General features: G+C 40.5%; 1 protein-coding gene across 7 annotated transcripts in view; it reads left to right on the top strand.

Annotated features, from left to right (window-relative positions):
- The window catches only part of slc2a9l2 (solute carrier family 2 member 9, like 2), a 117,264-nt gene that overhangs the window by 63,361 nt on the left and 32,682 nt on the right, over positions 1–21,221 (top strand). For all 7 annotated transcript variants that reach the window (XR_004574654.1, XM_034287380.1, XM_010880799.4 and 4 more), the window contains 2 exons: positions 14,596–14,697; positions 15,757–15,832. Coding sequence is in view for 6 of the 7 variants with exons in the window: in XM_034287380.1 (XP_034143271.1) it covers positions 14,596–14,697; positions 15,757–15,832 (178 nt within the window). In the remaining variant the exon portion in view is untranslated. The remainder of the gene's footprint in view (positions 1–14,595; positions 14,698–15,756; positions 15,833–21,221) is intronic.

Raw genomic sequence — 21,221 nt, forward strand, 5'->3', positions numbered from 1 at the left:
CGTTGCATCAACATCAAATGTACAATCAGAGAAACCCCCTGTTTTTTTCTGCTTTCTCTCTGTTAGTTTTAGGTCCATGGCTGTTTATGTCCTCTGTATGTCAACGCCAGTAGAAGGCATCCTGGCATCGTAATCACCCTGCGGGAGTAAATGGTTCTCCAGTCTTTAAAAACACTGTGGTAAAAGTGAGTGCTGCAGGGATGACGAACACCTTAGAATACCTTTAAATGAAAGAAATGTGGGTTTCTCTGTGAGAACAGGATTCTGCCCGAGGCTGAGAAAAAAAAAAAAAAAAAATTGTATATATGGCTAATGCCTTCAAATGTAACTGTGGTTTGCCAGTCATAATTAATAATAATGTACCTGTACATTATAAAGCATGCGGACTGGCGCTACAACGCAATGTGCAACGATCCAATGTCTCGGTCCAATAGACCAAAATGATGCGTTAATACATTTGAAATAAAAGCAAAAATGAATTGTAGGATAGTAACATGTCACATTCATCATGTAAAGCCACTCCTTAGTTGCCCTGGTTGTGTGTTTCGGGTCGTTGTCATGCTGGAAGACCCAGCCACAACCCATCTTCAATGCTCTTACTGAGGTAAGGAGGTTGTTGGCCAAAATCTTGCGATACATCCATCCTCCCCTCAATACGGTGCAGTCGTCCTGTCCCCTTTGCTGAAAAGCATCCCCAAAGAATGATGTTTCCACCTCCATGCTTCACAGTTGGGATGGTGTTCTTGGGGTTGTACTCATCCTTCTTCTTCCTCCAAACACGGTGAGTGGAGTTTAGACCAAAAAGCTCTATTTTTGTCTCATCAGGCCACATGACCTTCTCCCATTCCTCTTCTGGATCATCCAGATGGTCACTGGCACACTTCAGACGGGCCTGGACATGCACTGGCTTGAGCAGGGGGAACTTGCATGCGCTGCAGTATTTTAATCCATGACGGCATAGTGTGTTACTAATGGTTTTCTTTGAGACTGTGGTCCCAGCTCTCTTCAGGTCATTGACCAGGTCCTGCCATGTAGTTCTGGGCTGATCCCTCACTTTCCTCCTGATCATTGATGCCCCACGAGGTGAGATCTTGCATAGAGCCCCAGACCGAGGGAGATTGACCGTCATCTTGAACTTTTTTCTAATAATTTGCGCCAACAGTTGTTGTCTTCTCACCAAGCTGCTTCCCTATTTTCCTGTAACCCATCCCAGCCTTGTGCAGGTCTACAATTTTATCCCTGATGTCCTTACACAGCTCTCTGGTCTTGGCCATTGTGGAGAGGTTGGTGTCTGATTGAGTGTGTGGACAGGTGTCTTTTATACAGGTAACGAGTTCAAACAGGTGCAGTTAATACAGGTAATGTGGAGAACAGGAGGGCTTCTTAAAGAAAAACTAGCAGGTCTGTGAGAGCCGGAATTCTTATTGGTTGGTAGGTGATCAAATACTTATGTCATGCAATAAAATGCAAATTAATTATAAAGAAAATCATACAATATGATTTTCTGGATTTTTGTTTTGTAAGTGGGAAAACCTGCATAATCGGCAGTGTATCAAATACTTGTTCTCCCTACTGTAAATATTCCATACCAGCTAAAAGGGACACGTCTTACTCTGCACTTGCAAATCTTTACATCTATTCTAACCATTACTCCCTTAAAGTAGGTGCGGTATTGTGACAGACACAGCCGTAAATTAGCTAAACGAATAAGCAACACCGGCTCAGAATAACCTCAGCATTCAATAAATCATTAATTGGTACACCATTATTCATCAATTTGGCCATGCTTTATAGTGTTAATGTACATGGTAATAATGTTTACGTAGGAAAGGCATTCTTCTTCTGGGACCCTAGGTCCCCGTAGGCGCGCGGACTCTGGTGGTCCCGTCCGCGGCTCACTCGACATCTCCGCTTCAGATGCTCGCCACGTGAAGGGCTTCAACGCGTGGCGTCACAGTGAACACAAACACGACACGATTGTTATCCCGGGGCCAGAAGGAAATCATACTGTATGGCTGTATTTGTTTGAATGTCATAACAGCTACAGTAGCTGGCTGGCTGGGGAAGAGAGACTTTCAATCCACATTCTGGGTGGGGGAGTGGGGGGGGGGTTATTTTCCTTTTTCTTCTCCTTGTAGCCTAATTCATGCAGTGAGAACCTATAGGGGCTTTAAATCAGCATCATTCACTCTTTGAAGTAAAGTGTAACTGATCTTTGATCTCCTCCAAATAAGTGGGATGAGAGGAAAGTTCCTAGCTGCCAGGTAGCTAGCTGCCTTCAAACACAGATGCCACCCAGGGGACCTTGCTCCTCGGATGGGCGTCTGGAAGCCTCCAATCGCAGCCACTGCCCCATGTACGCCAGCCAGCGCTGCTGACGTCTGGTCACTGAAGGCATTGACAGCGTCAGTGCGGTGTGGCAGGAGGGCACCTTTGTTTGAGTGGTGCTGCTCGATAGACCATATCACAACACAGTTTGGTTGTTGAAATGTGTTTCCATTCATTAAAGCTCCATGTATCCGTTGTCACCTCCATTTTATGACAGTTAATGATACACTGTTGAATAGCACTGACAAATCCATGATTAGCTTTGTCCAACTGTTTTAAACAAACACGGTATATCCTTAAGCCATGAAAAAATATATACAATTAGATCTTTATGCCAATTTATATATTTTGGTCCATCTTTGTATCCAGAACTCCTGTCTGTGGATTTGAGAGTTGTTACATTTCTCCAGGCCCATAACTGTGATTGAGCCTGACTATAGAGCCAATGTGGATCCTCTCTCTTGTTTTGTCTGAAGAAGCATGGTCATATATTGTTAAACGATTCAGCTAAGTAATGTGTATGATCTATTAGTCATAACACATGGGGAATTACACTCACCTAAAGGATTATTAGGAAAACCTGTTCAATTTCTCATTAATGCAATTATCTAATCAACCAATCACATGGCAGTTGCTTCAATGCATTTAGGGGTGTGGTCCTGGTCAAGACCATCTCCTGAACTCCAAACTGAATGTCAGAATGGGAAAGAAAGGTGATTTAAGAAATTTTGAGCGTGGCATGGTTGTTGGTGCCAGACGGGCCGGCCTGAGTATTTCACAATCTGCTCAGTTACTAGGATTTTCACGCACAACCATTTCTAGGGTTTACAAAGAACGGTGTGAAAAGGGAAAAACATCCAGTATGTGGCAGTCCTGTGAGCGAAAATGCCTTGTTGATGCTAGAGGTCAGAGGAGAATGGGCCGACTGATTCAAGCTGATAGAAGAGCAACTTTGACTGAAATAACCACTCGTTACAACCGAGGTATGCAGCAAAGCATTTGTGAAGCCACAACACGCACAAATAGGAAAAAGAGGCTACAATTTGCACGAGCTCACCAAAATTGGACAGTTGAAGACTGGAAGAATGTTGCCTGGTCTGATGAGTCTCAATTTCTGTTGAGACATTCAGATGGTAGAGTCAGAATTTGGTGTAAACAGAATGAGAACATGGATCCATCATGCCTTGTTACCACTGTGCAGGCTGGTGGTGTAATGGTGTGGGGGATGTTTTCTTGGCACACTTTAGGCCCCTTAGTGCCATTTGGGCATCATTTAAATGCCACGGCCTACCTGAGCATTGTTTCTGACCATGTCCATCCCTTTATGACCACCATGTACCCATCCTCTGATGACTACTTCCAGCAGGATAATGCACCATGTCACAGAGCTCGAATCATTTCAAATTGGTTTCTTGAACATGACAATGAGTTCACTGTACTGAAATGGCCCCACAGTCACCAGATCTCAACCCAATAGAGCATCTTTGGGATGTGGTGGAACGGGAGCTTCGTGCCCTGGATGTGCATCCCACAAATCTCCATCAACTGCAAGATGCTATCCTATCAATATGGGCCAACATTTCTAAAGAATGCTTTCAGCACCTTGTTGAATCAATGCCACGTAGAATTAAGGCAGTTCTAAAGGCGAAAGGGGATCAAACACAGTATTAGTATGATGTTCCTAATAATCCTTTAGGTAAGTGTAGGTTGTAACCTAATCTTGAATATTATTTTGTATGTCTTGTAAACCCCAAGGCTAGTTGGTGTTTTACATTTGCATATCCTGAACAACCTGAGGCCAGTGCAGATGCAAAATGGACTGGCCGTCCTCCAGTCTCCCACGAGAGGTGAGGATTGAGGCTGCTGGATCTCGTCTCCCTCAACCAGAAGAGCAACTCGCTGGCACCGTCTGCTGTGCTAAGCAGCGGCGAGGCAGTTGGGGAGAAGTGTACTAATTCTGGTTGGTCTGTGTGGCTGAGGATCTCGCCCACCATTAACGTTACTAATGGAGTTTTAAAATGTAGGTCACATGATGCCTTTGTTTCATATATAAGGTGGGCCATTATGGGGTTATTGATGACGAAAGCAGCATTTCCGTGGAGCTGGACTAGACCCAACAAGTTCCTGTTAAAATTTTGAACGTGGCCCTAACGATGCTGGTTCTGTAGCTCTTCACGTACATGTTCTCTACCCGCTTGTTTGGGAGAAACTCACAAGAGGTTTGGAAATGAGTGATAATACATCTTGTATGATCCTCGTAATGCTTAAGTTTAATCAAAACTGATAGAGGAAAGTAGTGAGATGTAGTGAGACAGGGTCATGATTAAATAAAGTAATTTGCACACAGCCATTACTCCAGTCATAATTTCTACAACTGTTTGATGTATTAACTATCTTCCTGGGTTGTTTGTCAAACAGCACCATTTAAATCCATTTGATATTCTAAGAAGACATTGTACACTAAAATTTCATTTTAACAGTCTGTAATATTAAATGAATTGCTCTATAATATAGATCACAAGGAGAATTTAATAAATCACATTTTAATATGAATGAAGGTTAGCTAAAATGCCCAATTTTATTTGTCAAACATGCCGTTTCTATGCAGATTGTAACACACTCAATGCTACAAAAATGCTAATTTCTGCATTTTAGTAATAATATACCTGATGTACTGCCTAAATGGCCTAGAATACTTGTTTACAGTCTCTAGAAACATGCTGCTGTGACCATGTGTGACATTTAAGGGATAGAATATGCTAAGGGAAATTAGGCTGTGCATGGCTGTAACGGAGACTGTTCTGACCTTAGCTACTGTACCATGAGGAAAAGGGGACCTGTCAGAGGCATAATGGAACATACATGCATTTTATTCAACAAGTAGCGTAAACTACATGTTGAAACTGCACTGATCTCGCTACTAATTTAATGGCAGTTGTAACGGCATGTAGGAACGCTTACTAGCCGAAAACAAACATGACAGAAAACATACCAACAGAAAGAACACTGTGGTTGGTGCTTTTGAGAGGAGCATTGATCACAGTATTAAAATCAATTCTGACAGTCACACCGCATTCGCCGTTCACCACACCACAGAGACCGTCCGAGGATGGAGAGTCGCAGCATGCTGAATATTGAGGATAGAGAGATGAGTTGCACACTATGTAACTATGTTACCGTTGAGACGTCCCACCCTGCTGGGGCAGAGCTCTTCAGATATAGCCTGTTCCAGTAATGCCTTGAGGAATGACACCGTCCTCACTAGCGAGTTGGCAGCTGACACTAAGCACGACGCCATCGGTTATATTACGCAGGGAAACGCATGCACCTGTGTGGGAATAACAGTGCAGACTAGGCCACTGGTACCCCGTGGATAGCTGCGTGTTCACAGAGGGTGGGTCGTTTCCGCAGCTGAACAATGACGTTCCATCAGGGACGTCGAGAGCGTGTTTGTTCTGTGCCGGATCCTGTTAATTAGTTTGGGGAAAGGGAGTATAGCTAGGTCTGCACACACTCACGCATTTGTGTGGGGACCAGGGATGGCGTCTCACCTCTCTCGTTTCTGCCCAAGGGAAATTAAGATATGATCTTCAGTTGTGGAAAGGAAGGGCAAGTAGGTGAAAATTGGGTGTGGTCGGGCGATAAGCAACTGAACTGTCTACGTCAATCACTTATTGCGGGCATTTTGACATTAAATAGCAAACGCTAAAAATGTTGGCATTTGAAATTTAAGATGCTGTTAATGTCGGTGATAGGTAATAGACCTATCTAAAAAAAATATGGCTACAACAATCTAACAAGTAGTAGTACTTTAAAGGCTTATAGAATGTTGGTGCATGTTACATGGGCTAATATTTCACAGAATCTGGTATATTGCCAATATATCGTGGCCAAGATCTGTCACAACTGTGTCCATTATGCGCACATCGTAAGTGGTGATGGGTCTCCGTGTTAACAGCCAATGGCAGTGGTATAAATGCGGGGAGACAACATATAATTGGTGTTTAATGAGGTCATCATTTAAGTTACTGTTGCAACGTAATTAGAGTATGAAATATTACATGACGTGGGTTTCAGGATTGTTGGACTCAAACACTGAGCTTTAGGACTTGGTTTGTGTTTTTATTGCCTTTTTATTTATTTTGGAAAGATATTTCACTATTGATGAGTGATGTTTTCTCTACAATCGTTCAACATTGTGATAATACTGGTATATTACGTAAAATTCCCAAAAAACGATCTTTCCATCACAGATGAGAATTAGTTGGTGCATTGTATTGTATATAAGGACGGGAAATGAAAGCTCTGGGCTTTTGTAAATCTCTCCTCTTTCTATTTTACAGAGTTTATCCCATTGCTTATCCATTAAAAAAATACACCTTTTATTAAGCTCACCATTATGAAGAAAGGTTGGGACAATGATGTATATTTTTCAGCATTACACAGGGAGGTTTCTACATCATTTTACAACTCAAGGTTTTTCTCCCTACTTCAGTGGATGACTAACCTCAAATATGACAGTCATTGATAACTAAGAATTTACAAAGCCTCCGTTCCATCGGATTGGTTGACAGTTCTGCAAAAAAAAGTTGATGTCCTATAAACAGGTCCAAATCCTTAGTGACTCACTGATGAGGCAAGGACCCATTTTAAGGACTTTTTAAAAACTCATTTTACAGTACTTTTTGTACTTGAAACCTGCTAAAGCTGTGGACGAAGCAAGTCAATTATAGTGCTGCCTGAGATACATTTGAGTCCACAGTTTTCTGAGTTAAATGACTACACTGTGTAAAAGTTTTAAGCCTCTTTCTCATAGGTCCACTGCAGCATTGCTTCCAGCAGAAAGAGAGGATTGACAGCTTAGTGTGTTTTCCGTATGCCAGCGTAAGACCAAGAACTCTTTCATCTTGGTCTGTCAATCCACAGCGAGCCTTTATGAAGCATCGGCCACGCTCTTTTAATCTGAGATCAAAGAATTTTCTTTTAATTATATATTTTGATTAAACTGGATTTTTACTCTTAATAATGCAGAATCGTCCGTCCCTGTGTTCTCCAGTGAAGTGAGATAAGACAACAATGAAACCGCACTGTAAAAAAAAACGGATGCAAGGTACATGTAAATACAACCCGGTTTGCAAAAAAGTTGGGACGCTGTGTAAAATGCAAATGAAAACGCAATGCAATGATGTGTAAATCATTTATCCCTGTATTTATTTGAAAATAGCACAAAGACAAGATATCAAATATTGGAACTGAGAAATGTTATTGTTTTTGGCAAAGCACATGCCCATTTCGAATTTGTTGCCAGCAACATGTTTGAAAAAAGTTGCATTCATTGCATTCTGATTTTATTTTACATTTTACACAGTCCCAAATTTTTGGCAAACTGGTTGTATAAGCAGAGATGAAAGTAGAACAAATTCTTACTTGTATGAAACATCTGGACTATGCAGACAATCTTCTGTTGATTGTTATAATCATATGTTGACTACAACAACATATGACTAAACTCTATTCATATAGTACAGTAGCCTATGATTTCTGTGGACCCAAGCCTATTCATTATAACTGGGATCAACTTCTGTGGCTTAAACACGACCAGTGGCGATTTCTTTGACTTGCTGTCTAAACTGTCTCTTGAAATGGTTATGGGTACCTGCACATGTTTGTGCACCATCCAAATCATACCATCATCCAAAACAGTTCACTGTCCACCAGTGGCTTGATGGATGGAAAAATCTGTTAAAAAAACATACGTGTAATGACATTCTGTGACTGGAACACTAAACACTTCAAATACATAAAAAAATAATAATAATCCAGCTGCTATGAAATAAGTTGGAAAATCATGGGCTGGTTATGAGTGATGTTTATTTTTTATCGGAAGCCATGTTGCGTGAATAGTTTTTTTTTTATCTGGCAGATTTTCTGCATATTATAAACCACCACAATTGTTTTTACTGTATGATACTTTCGATATGTTGTGACGCACTTTGCATTGTTTCTCTAGGTTATTCCTCCATTCCTCAAACATCTTGCATAGGCTATACATTCCCCAAACCACTCTTAAGCCTAGCTAATGTAATCCACTTCATAAAACATCATGACAATCTTGGGAATACAGTTTAATAAGCTCAATGAGCTTAGGCAAGGCCATAAATATGAGGTGACCGCTGTAATTTTGCCTATGAAACAGATATGCATATTAAAACTATAATTGAATCATTAAGAAGTGTGTAGTAATGGTATGGAGCAGGCTTTGTGTATATTAAGTTAATAGGTTGCAAAGGTTTAGACTACCTGAGAAAATTGTTTCAAGCTATTTATCAGGGCAGGAAGGCTTTTTTGCTTGTAAAAAATTTATTAACATTAGAATAAATAAAGAATGAACATAAATACAGTGCATGAATACGGTAGAAAAGTTATAAGAATTTCTTGTTGTTCAATAAGTAATGTATTGTTAGGTCCTGAAATATTTGGACACTGACACAGTTGTCGTAATTTTGGTTTTGTACGCAACCACAATTGATTTGAAATGAAACAACCGAGATGCAAATGAAGTGCAGACTTCCAGCTTGAATTCAAGGAGTTGAACAAAAATTATTGTATGTAATGTTTAGGAATTGTATATCATATTGTGTGAAACTTTAAGAATTGCAACCATTTTCATACACAGTCCCCTTATTTCAGGGGCTCAAATGTAATTGGACAAATTACCAATCATAAATGAAATGTTAATTTTTAATACTTTGTCGAGCATCCTTGGCAGGCAATGAATGCTTGAAGTCTGGAACACATGGACATCGCCAAACGCTAGGTTTCCTCCTGTGATGCTTTGCCAGGCCTTTACTGCAGCTGTTCAGTTGTTGTTTGTTCGTGGGTCTTTCTGCCTCAAGTTTTGTCTTCAGCAAGTAAGATGCATGCTCGATGGGGTTGAGATCAGGTGATTGACTTGGCCATTGCAGAATATTACTCTTCTTTGCCTTACAAAACTCCTGGGTTGCTTTTGCAGTATGTTTTGGGTCATTGTCCATCTGTAAAGTGAAGCACCGTCCGATCTACCGTGCTGAATTTGGCTGAATCTGAGCATACAGTATATCCCTATACACTTCAGAACTCATCTGGCTGCTTCTGTCTTCTGTCACATCATCAAAAAACACTAGTGACTCAGTGCCATTGGAAGTCATGCATGCCCATGCCATCACACTGCCTCCACCGATGTTTTTCAGGTGATGTGGTATGCTTCGGATCATAAGCTGTTCCAAGCCTTTTCCATACTTTTTTCTTCCCATCATTCTGGTGCAGGTTGATCTTAGTTTCATCTGTCCAAAGAATGCCGAATGCAAATGCCACCCCTGGACTCAACTCCAGACCTTTTACCTGCTTAATTGAAGAAGAAATAACATAGGAATGGCCCACACCTGTCCATGACACAGCTTTTGAGTCAATTGTCTTTCGGTAAAGAGGGGGCTACATATTAAAGGTCTGTAATTCCTCAACCCTTCCTCCAATTTGGATGTGAATTCACTTTAAGCCCATATTCATTATTTAACTGAAACCTGAATATATTTTGGTAAACAGACAAAATAACAACTTGTGTCAGTGTCCAATTATTTCCGGACTAACTGTATATTTTGGCAAATAGCCAGAGCGACATGCCATAAAGAAATTGTAAGAAATTCGCCAGGTTGTAGACAGAAAACCCAGTGGAAGACGCAAAAGCAGTGCTTAAAGGTCACTTCCTTGTGCAACTGAAGGACCTGCTGTGAATATGTCACCAAAGTATACGCTTTGACCGTGAGAAGAAGTCTTACAAGAAATGACCGTCAATGGTTGTAGTTATGCTCTCACAGTATTCGATGTGCCTCTTCAGACCCGTGATCTCTACAAAATTGATGGTTTGTGGGATCACTTGGACAGGGAAGCCAAAGTAAAAGGAAGAGTTGTAGCAAGTCTTGCAAGTAAGGTTTGACATGAGACTACTCGAAAGAATGACAGAATGGTCTTCTAAAGCCAATTTTTTCAAAATGTGAGGCCAAGGAATAATGACTTCTTTTAAACATATATTTTTTTTATGGGTTTACCTTTTCTGCCAACATTAATTTGGAAATGTACTTAAAAAAACGTACTTCAGGGAGCTTCAACTTGTGAGTTTCGACATTTAGTAATATAGCAGAAATAAAACGTAAAGTGATAGCTTTCAAAGGCGAACATTATTTTGTCAAATTTCTCACTTCAGTTCAGCTTCCATCTGAAGTCTGCCGAACTAGCAGAATAACCCACCCCATTATTTACTCTCTGAAATAGCAGTGGCTGGATTTGAAGTTGAAGTGATAATATTTGTCTTCCAACGCTCCATGGCCACTTCCGCATCGCTGCTTTGATGTACTAGGGCTGAGAGAACCCCAACTGACTTTTTTTTTTTGCTTCTAATTGGACTCTGTGTGTGTGTGTGTGTGTGTGTGTGTGTGTGTCTTTTCTCCATGTGTATTTATATCCTGATGTAGCTGTCCTATCCCAGCAGATCTGCACAAGCCAGAAGGCCAAAACAGCAAGTCATCGCCACTGTTAAATAAGGCGGTGACTACAGTTTTACACTTATCATTTTGATATGTAGTATTCTCGGAGTGATAATTGTGACGATTTAATGTTAGTCAACTCAGCAAATAAATGTCACATTCCATCATTCCTCTAAACTAAAGGGTGATAAATTGACATTTTATTTTGACACATCACAGCAGATAAAAAATGTCAGAAAAATATACTGTAGACCCATGTTGTGGAAATTATATTGAGCATTCAGGGGCTTTAATGCATTAAATAGATTGTTTTCATTGATAAGCCTGAGTTCACACATGCACGCACACCCATTGTCATGCAGTGTGCCATTGCCCTTTTGGTGTTTGGCTCTGTTGCTGTGGAAACACCTGATGGGTGGGATGTCACAGCAATGATGTCACGTAGAGTGTACTCTGGCACATCACATCAGGGTTAACGTCGCCCTGCTAGCCTCCAGTGCTGGAAAGTAACAACAAACTCAAAAGTCTACGAGTCATTGCCCAGATATGTGTTAAAAATAATTGACCTTCTATTTGGGCTGGAGCAATCTGAATGCAGAGTGGGTTATTTTTAAAACCATTATGCCAAGGCCAGGAGGTTACAATATGTCTGATGACAGGCAGAGAAAGCAGCTCATGGAGTTCATGAAGCTGTCATATGTCCTCCAAATGTTTGGTTGTGGGGAAACGCAGAAACGGCATCTTCATGCACACACACGCACATACACATACCTACCTTCACACACACACACACACACACACACACACCTACATGCACACACACACACATTCCTACCTTCACACACACACACACACACACACACACACATTCCTACCTTCACACACACACACACACACACACACACACACACACACACACACACATACCTTCACACACACATCAACCTTCACACACACCTACATTGACACACACTTCTACCTTTTCTATAAGACCACACGCACACACTCACTCACTCCAATTCCTAATGTTTGCACACCCACCCACACAGAATCACGTAAACATAGAAAACCACATTTGTCTACCAACACATTAACCCGTGTACATGCAGATGCATTAGGTAAACGAACTAAAGCTTATACTGTACACTCTAAGTGCTTTTCACTCAACACACAAAAGACACCTTCGAATTTTAACAGCTATGGAATTGTAATTGGATGTGTGGGAAAGGTTTCTTTAATGAGTCCTTAGATGGTTTTGCATTGATTGAACTAGCCTCTGCATTACATTATACCCTTATAAACCTTCCCTGGCTGTCATTCTGAATGCAGATTGCACATGGTTAACCTTTACCTAACTCCACCTAACTCCAACTAACTTTGCCAAACTCAGCCAAACTCTACTCCACCTAACTCCACCAAACTCTGCCTAACTCCACCTAACTCTACCAAACTCTTCCAAACTCTACTGTACCAAACTCCGCCAAACTCTGCCAAACTCTACCTAACTCTACTGTATCTAACTCCACCTAACTCCACCAAACTCTGCCTTACCCTGCCTAACTCCACCTAACTCTACCAAACTCTACTGTACCAAACTCTGCCAAACTCTGCCTAACTCCACCTAATTCTACCAAACTCTTCCAAACTCTATTGTACCAAACTCTGCCTAACCCTGCCAAACTCTACCTAACTCTACCAAACTCTTCCAAAATATACTGTACCTAACTCCACCTAACTGCGCCTAACTCTGCCAAACTCTTCCAAACTCTACTGTGCCAAACTCTGCCTAACTCTACTGTACCTAACTCAATCTAATGCGACCTAACTCCACCTAAAACTACAAAACTCTGCCTAACTCTACCTAACTTTACCTAACCCTAACTCTATTTATCTCTACCTAACCCTATCTCTACCCAACTCTACCTAACTCTACCTAAACTCCCATCAAATTTCCAATATGAACTAACCTTGATTTTGTGGCCTGTACTACAGTAGAGTTAGATAGAGTTTGTTAATTAAGATATAACTAGGCCTGTTAATTAAGGTCTAACTAGGTCTGTTAATTCAGTTGTAACTAGGCCTGTTAATTAAGATATAACTATGCCTGTTCGTTAAAGTATAACTAAGCCTTTAAAGTATAAACTTGCATGTTAATTAAGGTATAACTAGGCCTGTTAATTAAGGTGTAACTAGGCCTTTTAAATAAGGTATAACTAGGCCTGTTCATTGAGGTATTACTAGGCCTGTTAATTAAGGTATAACTAGGCCTGTTAATTGAGGTAACCTAGGCCTGTTAATTAAGGTATACTGTAACTAGGCCTGTTAATTAAGATATAACTGGGCCTGTAAGGTATAACTAAGGCTGTTCATTAATGTATAACTAGGCCTGTTAATTAAGGTATACTGTAGCTAGGCCTGTTAATTAAGATATAACTGGGCCTGTTAATTGAAGTATTCTGCAACTAGGCCTGTTAATTAAGGTATAACTAGATCTGTTAATTGAGGTATAACTAGGCCTGTTAATTAAGGTATAAGACAGTCCCTATGATAAACAAGGCCCTATGATGTATAAGGCCCTACGATACATATAATGATGAAAGGGTTAGTTCTTCTTTGAAGAACCCTATATCATAGGGTTTTAGAACATCTACAGACAATTTAGCACCAAAAAGGTTCCCATAGAAAAATATGAATACAAATATCTTTAGTGTAGGAAAAAAATGCTACAAAAAAAGTCATTTCTACCAAAGCCTGGTTTTGATCTGCCCACATCAGGCTTTCCATGTTTGTCTTTTAGTACTGTGAAGCCCTCACAGTCTCTGTCCTCCCAAGGACTTCTGGACTGGGCTTTTAAAATAACTAGTGGCCCTTGAACAACCCTTCAGAATCCAACAGCTTGAGATAGGAGCTGGAGTTATAAAATACTTTCAGGCTCAGATGGTCCCCCCCACGGAACAGAAATACCTGGGGCTTTGGCTAAGCTTTTGGGAGAAAGTTTCAATCTCCAAAGTGTTCACGTATGGGCGATTCTCTGGAAAACAATTTTAAATGTAAATTCAGTTATAGAACAATGATGCATTTGAAAAAATAAACTCTCATTCTAAAGACTAAGATGGGTTTCTTACTTTAGATACATTTCCCATTTTATACGTCCCCCAACGCCTCATCATCAAAGAAGACTGAGATCCGATGACCATAATGAGGTGTGAGCCATGAATGTGCTTTAGTGATGTGGGCGACCATTTTCTGATTCATAATGGGAGTGTACTAGCATCTGCAGATTGAGCTAAGAGCCTATCATTACCACTATGAAATAGTCTCAATGCAAAACAATAATAATAAATATGATAATTACAAATCCTAATGTTAGTAATCCAGCTGGACTCTTAGGAAGAAATTATACTTTGTAATTCTTGTGCCTTATATAATTATGTCATAAGAGATAATGTGTACCTAGGAAAGACAGATTTTTGGGTCTTCTGGGTTAACTAATGGTTATATAAGCATGTATGTCCTGGAGTCAATGTGGTCCTTTCAGGAAGCCAGGACGAGTGTATGAAACTGTAACCTACTTATGTCGCTCTGGACAAGACTGTCCACCAAATTAATGAAATATCGTTCTATGAATATTGGAACATTTACATTTACTGACAGAAAATTCCAGGTTGTTCCCACGTTCTGTTCCATTTGGTGCCTGTCAAACACATCTCTGTCCCTCTCACTTTCCCTCTGTCCTGTCTGCCCCCAGGGCCTGGTGATTGAACGCGTCGGAAGAAGGCCGCTCCTACTGTTCGGATTCACCGCCATGGCTTTCTTCTTCGGCCTTCTCACAGTGTTCCTCAACTTCCAGGTCAGTGCGGTTTCCCACCTGCTCCTCCCGGTCAGTGTCTATCAGTTGGATGCGTTGGGGAGCAGTCAGCCCTGTGTCATTAAAACTGCAGGTCTATCAGATATTGAACCGAGACCAGCCGTGTTGTGTTGTTTAGAGGCCTGGTGGAATAAATACAAACATGCCCGGGTCCTGAGCTTTGACTCCGGACAGTTTCGCAGATGCCGTTTAACATTCTGACTTCGTCTAGTCAATTTTGTTTACGCTAATATGGAGATGATGAAAGTGATAGTAAAGTAAATAATAATGAGTTAAGGAAATTCATGGCCCATTATGTCCTTAGCAAATAAAATGATTTAGTCTCTCTGTCTGTCTGCAGAGGACAATTGAATCAGGAGCTCTAAGCTGTACTCATGTAATATTAATACACTTCTTTAGGCATTTCCCTTTCACTCCCCTAATCAAAAAAGCCAATGGACAAAAATAGCTTTTTAATGATATTGACCCTTCTCTTACTCGGCTTACTCATTATTGATTTACATGGGTAGTTATGTAGATTAGAAATCAGTGGGAGATTGGAGAGATCGAAGATCAAAATTTTTCCTTCAAGCAGATCTTTGAAGACATTCTGAGTGTTATTTCATTACTCCTTCAACTTGTACTTATGCGCTAGAAGTGAACACATTCACCAGCCAACAACCACAATTAAAATCACAGGCACCTTTAAAATCACAAGAAATTGCTAGATTGCGAGACAAGTAAACAAGCACCTTTACAGTTAAGCTACCTATGGAGAACGAACATTCATAACCCTACTCTGAATATTAAAACTGTTAATCAGGTTCACTGCTTAGCAAGGTATGGGCAACTTGGATCAGGATGGAGGCTAAGAAAAATCTGAATTTAGCAGAGAATTGAAGACAATGTTGGTGTTCTAAAGAAAGTTTGCTTCAATTCTACTAAAGTTGCCCAACTCTGGCCTAGAGACATAAAGCAGAGCGGATGGACCTATTCTAATTGATGTACACAAGCTCTCGAAGAATAATTAGGCTAACCCTGCTATCTCTCTTTCTCTTACAGCACCAGTATTTGTGGATGCCCTATCTCAGTTTCATCTGCATACTGGGTGTAATTGCTTCCTTCTGTTCTGGCCCAGGTAAAGCTACTGATTTTGGTTCTATCTGTCTCTCTTCGATTCTCTCTGTCTGTGATACTGGCACAGTAAAAGTTGAATTAAAGTATGTGCCAGTTTGCTGTATGCAATTTTAGATTAGCATCAGAGCAGTGCACAGACCTTTGGAGGTCTGTGCTCCAATCCACCATTGAGTCCCAATATCTTGTTCCTGCAGAGCAAATGCGGTGCACAGTTGGCTGGGGAAAGACAACGTGGGGGGCATTATCCATCTGTCCATTCCTAGTTCCATTTTAAATTAGCCTGTTTGTTCGGGGAATTCCTTTGAATTACAATGAAGAACATACACCAGAGTGAAATTGGATGTTCATTCTACGACAGTGCCACAAATCTGAATAGGGGAAGGATAGAAACGGCACCCGTTGACGAAGCAATGAATAGCAGTGAGGAGTGGTCGTTCACATTGCGAGTCAACTCGGTCTATCCACCGCTCACTCAGCTGACATCTTTGGCTCGTTTTTGCAGCCGCCCGACCCCGCCTCAGGCAGTTTCTAGAGCGTAATGAGATATACACTCGCTCCACTGAGCTCCAAGTCTGAACCTTGACTGAGGTGGACAGCTTGGCTCTACTGAGGAGTGCACCTGACAAGAGACGGAAAAAAGGCCTTTCCCTGGACAAGTGGAGTTATTTTTTTGGCCGTTGACGGCAATTGATAGTCACTCCACGGTACTTCAACCTATAGGATGTGTTAATCTGCCTGTAGGAAAAATAACCTCCAAAAGGTGCCCCTGCAGATAAGAACACGACACAGCAGAACCTGTGTTCTCCTTATCCACATGCATAGGGGTACTGATCGGTATGCGCATACCAAAGGTGGCCAGTTGGAGGTGTGTGTGTGTGTGTCTAAAGTTTCAAGGGAAACCTGTCATAGAGCATTTACATCCCATTTGAATAGTAACACCCGCTGGCGTGTTTAGTCCACAAGCCGCCTCGGTCCACCTCGGAATAGCGAGCGGGACCCCGAGCAAGGGGAAACGGGTTTGGGATCTTGGAATCACCTCACCTCCCGCCTGCGGTGAATGCTGCATGTTTGGTCCCGATATGATTTACGGCGTAGCACATCAAACCAGGCCCCTTGTGTCAAATGGCAGTGGGTAATGTCCCTCTGAATGGTGGGGACCTCAAGACGTCTTTGTGCTTTTTTCTGAGAAGGAAGGGTTTCGATTGCCAAGAAAATGACCTTCACAACCATGGCACAGACACAATACACGAAGAAGTAATCAGATGGGTTGTCATCAGAGACAGACTGAACTCTTAATTACTTCTGACATTGGTCAGATTCTTGATTAAGCTCTGTCTCCATGCATGTTAAAGGAAGATATAGATGCCAAGATCTCCACTTCCTCTCTTTTAATTTTACCGGTCAAAGATCCTTCTTATGTTCCTATGTTGAAGCTAGCCACTGTCTCACAGTATCCACATGTTAGGTGACTTCCCATTGAGGCTCACCAAATCTACAACATTCCATTCATTTCACTAATATCTTGCTTTAAGCTAACCCAGTCACGTGTAGGCTATTGCACAATACATAGTTCAAACTTTTGTTTAAAAATCAGGAAAGTACTGTGCTCTCCAGATTTATTGTCCCTCTCAGTGATGCACCAAAAAAGTTGTCGTTTATCAGCTTGATCTTACAATATAAACATGACAGGATTCGGAGAAAACAATTATTTCTTAACAGCACTGAGGTTATACCACAGATGACAACTTGCCCCATTAGTATATGGTTTTGTGTTTGATAGCAAACTACTATTATCATTATCATCTTTATCCAGTTCTCTGTAGGTACTGCACAAACGGAATACCGTACAGTGTGTTTAATATAGACAATAAGAAAACAACAGGCGCTGATATGCTAGATCCAGGCTTATTGGTTAGTTCTGCTCTAATTATCTCTGGAGCTCCAATTAATATATTTAACCCAACATACATTTTGGGCATTATCCCTAAAGTGTAGAAAACCGCTCATGTGCTCCCACTGCATAAGGATGGCGACACTGGTATCCTTGATAATTATTGCCCTATCTCAATATCGTCATCCCTCTTCAAATCCAGTAGATCACTCAGTCTTACTGAAAAAGCTGTCTTCATTGGGCCTGGCCAAGGACACTTGCCTCTGGTTTCCAAATTACCTTAATGACAGAACACAGGCTGTTGCAGCTGATGGATTTTTATCTTCATTTCTTGTAGTCCACAGAGGAGCTCCACTGGGTTCAGTTTGTACTCCTATATCGTTTACTATATATATTAATGAAGTCTGTAACTCTTTAAGAAATTGTGCATTTCTTGTTCATGCTGATGACACGGTACTATACACTGTGGCTCCCTCTGTTTAACAAGCTGTAATTTTCCAACTGTTTCAAAAGTCAGTAATGGAACTGAGGTTGGTATTAAATGCACATAAAAAATACAATTACATGCAGTTTCCTTGTTCCATAACCTTTGGATGACCCTGAGGTTCCTAGTGTAAATGTTTCTTTCCAGAACGTATTGATTCTTGCAAATACCTTGGGATTTGTTCAAATGAAAATCTGTTTTTTGAAACATGTTTGTGAGTTATCAAAATTAAATTAGTTTTTTTTACAGGAAATTAAGATTCATATAAAAGATTGTGGAAACAACATTTTCACTGCTAGATTATGATGAGGATATTTTTGTGCACTTTGGCCTTGTGTTTTATCACTGGTGCATTTTTACACATCTCTTTCTTTTATGTGTTTCATTTGGCTAGGAGTCACTGATACCTACAAGTGCCAGTCCTTGGTTGATGTTTTTATATAAGTTGGTCATTCAAAAACATACTTAATATCTGACAGAGAAATGTGGTTGGAAGACCAGAAGTTACCAAACACGCTCTCATGACTGGATAGTGCTGGAGAGACTGCAGGCCAATTCAGAACTAGGTGAAATAGCTTTTTAACCTTTTGTGACCTTCAGTGACCTTCAGTTAAATGTTCTGTGCCAATTAGATATTTTGCATTTATTATGCATAATCTTTTTATTGTTAAATATGATGTTTTTTCTTAATGTATGTCTTATTATATAAAAAAAAATAATGGTGTTTTCATTGGTGTGTCAAGGGCTCATATGTGAAAGAGACCTGGGACTTAGTTTTATTTTCTCTGTATTACTAAATATACATCCCCTATGTGAACACACAGCTTAAAAGCATTCTATAAATATAATGAATGGCGGAAAAGGGATTTATTAAATAACTGTGGCACCATCATATCTTAATTTATTTCTCTGGATACAGAGCACCAGTGGAGCCATAGACCGGGTGACTCAGATCTTAATTGCCCCTGAAACCAAACATTAATATTAAGAAAAAGAAGAACCTACGTCATAACCTCACCTTAGTAGAACGCACTTCACAGGCTCACCTTAGTAGAACGCGCTTCACAGGCTCACCTTAGTAGAACGCACTTCACAGGCTCACCTTAGTAGAACGCACTTCACAGGCTCACCTTAGTAGAACGCACTTCACAGGCTCACCTTAGTAGAACGCACTTCACAGGCTCACCTTAGTAGAACGCACTTCACAGGCTCACCTTAGTAGAAAGCACTTCACAGGCTCACCTTAGTAGAACGCACTTCACTGGCTCAACTTAGTAGAACGCACTTCACAGGCTCACCTTAGTAGAGCGCACTTCACAGGCTCACCTTAGTAGAACGCACTTCACAGGCTCACTTTAGGGGTGTCTGACCTCTCTTGGATGAGACAGACCTTCAAAAAATAATAGATGTTGCAAGCTACTTTTACTATCTTTCAAATAGGCAACCTTGTTTCTTCTCTCCCATGCAATTTCCCCAGGTCCCTAGTGTACAAGGAAAAGATCCGCACAGTTTTTGATATTATACAGTATACAAAATGCTAGATGCATACAAATGATAAACAGTACTTAATGATGATTCACAACAATATATTACGTACCTGTCATGTTACCTTTATTTTGAGTTTTCACCAGGTTTTGTGCAATTTCAAAGTATTTATATCAACTCATAGGATAGTTATTGTTTAATCATGGAGCAATAGGCAAAGACATGCACCCCACAAATAGACAAGACAGGGTCAATAAAACTAGAAATGAATTCCCAGATATTGTTTAGGTTTTTCTTTTTAAGCCAATAATGGCTAAACCAGGGTGACAGAATGTCTGATTTTATTTTGCAAAGTAGCTGATAGCTTGAGTGTAGAAGAATGCTTGTCCCAGACTCACTTAAGTCATGTTTGAACTTTTGTTATGTCTGCATTTTTCAGTCATTATGTGTCACTGTGTGTTGCTGTGCGTGGAGATGGGAGTTGCTTGTGTTTCATTGGGTGAAAAAGCTGTGTGTTTCTGAAAAAATAAACAGATTGGCCGCTGCCTCTACTCCCAATAGTGATTTGCTTTCTCGATTGAAAATATTGCAATTATAACCTTTTTAGACTGAGGGAGACGGTAAATGAGAGAGGAACAGGAGAGAAATGTGCCTTACTTCACGTAACACAGTGCTTTGCATAATTATTCCATTTATATTGACATCCACCGAGATGATCTGATAGAGGGCAGTGGGCTTGAAACAAGGGAGATATGTGTCCTTGTTTTTCTAATCAAGGCAGCCCTATGTATGCAAAGTACATTTAGCTGCAGAAACAAAAATAATAACTCTAGGCTATGTGCCATATTTTTCTTCACCGAGGCTGCTTACAACACATCACTGATCTAACCAGCCCATCAAAAGTCTGAGGGAGCAGGCGAGTTTGGTACAGCGATATAAAATGTTTTTTCTCAGTTCTCGATTAGACCAAAACATCAGATTGCCAAAATATCATCCGCTATTTAATTTCAGAGGATTTTTCTTTTCTAGGTTAACTAGGGACATTTCAGCAAAGAGCTATAGTCAGAAAACAGGGATGTCAGGTCACCTTAAATGAAGAACACGACTAAAGTTGTTCTTTCCCATGGTTCGTAAAAAAAAAACAGACCAGTGACAAGAATGGACTGAGTTGTAGTGGCAGTAATGTTATGCAATGCAATCCTAACAGGCCTTGGTTGATCATGTATTGGTCAGTGCATCACTGATTAAGTAGATTGGTCCAGGAACATCGTGGCAAATAGACCTGTTCATTTGGCGGGGATACCCATGGCCAGAACATTTTGCACTCAATAAAGTTACAAGACACCGGTAATGCGTATTAAGCCTTCGAATTGCAGATATAATATCAATGAGATTGTTTTTGTATTTCCTATATATGCATTTTGTAAAACAATGTGTTGGGTCACAGGATCATGAATTGATTTCAGTATCCCCATGCAATCTTTAATTATTGTAATCTCAGATTTTTCTCATACTTTGAAAGTAATATCA

This window comes from Esox lucius, chromosome 17, assembly GCF_011004845.1.
Source record: "Esox lucius isolate fEsoLuc1 chromosome 17, fEsoLuc1.pri, whole genome shotgun sequence".
Lineage (NCBI taxonomy): Eukaryota > Metazoa > Chordata > Actinopteri > Esociformes > Esocidae > Esox > Esox lucius.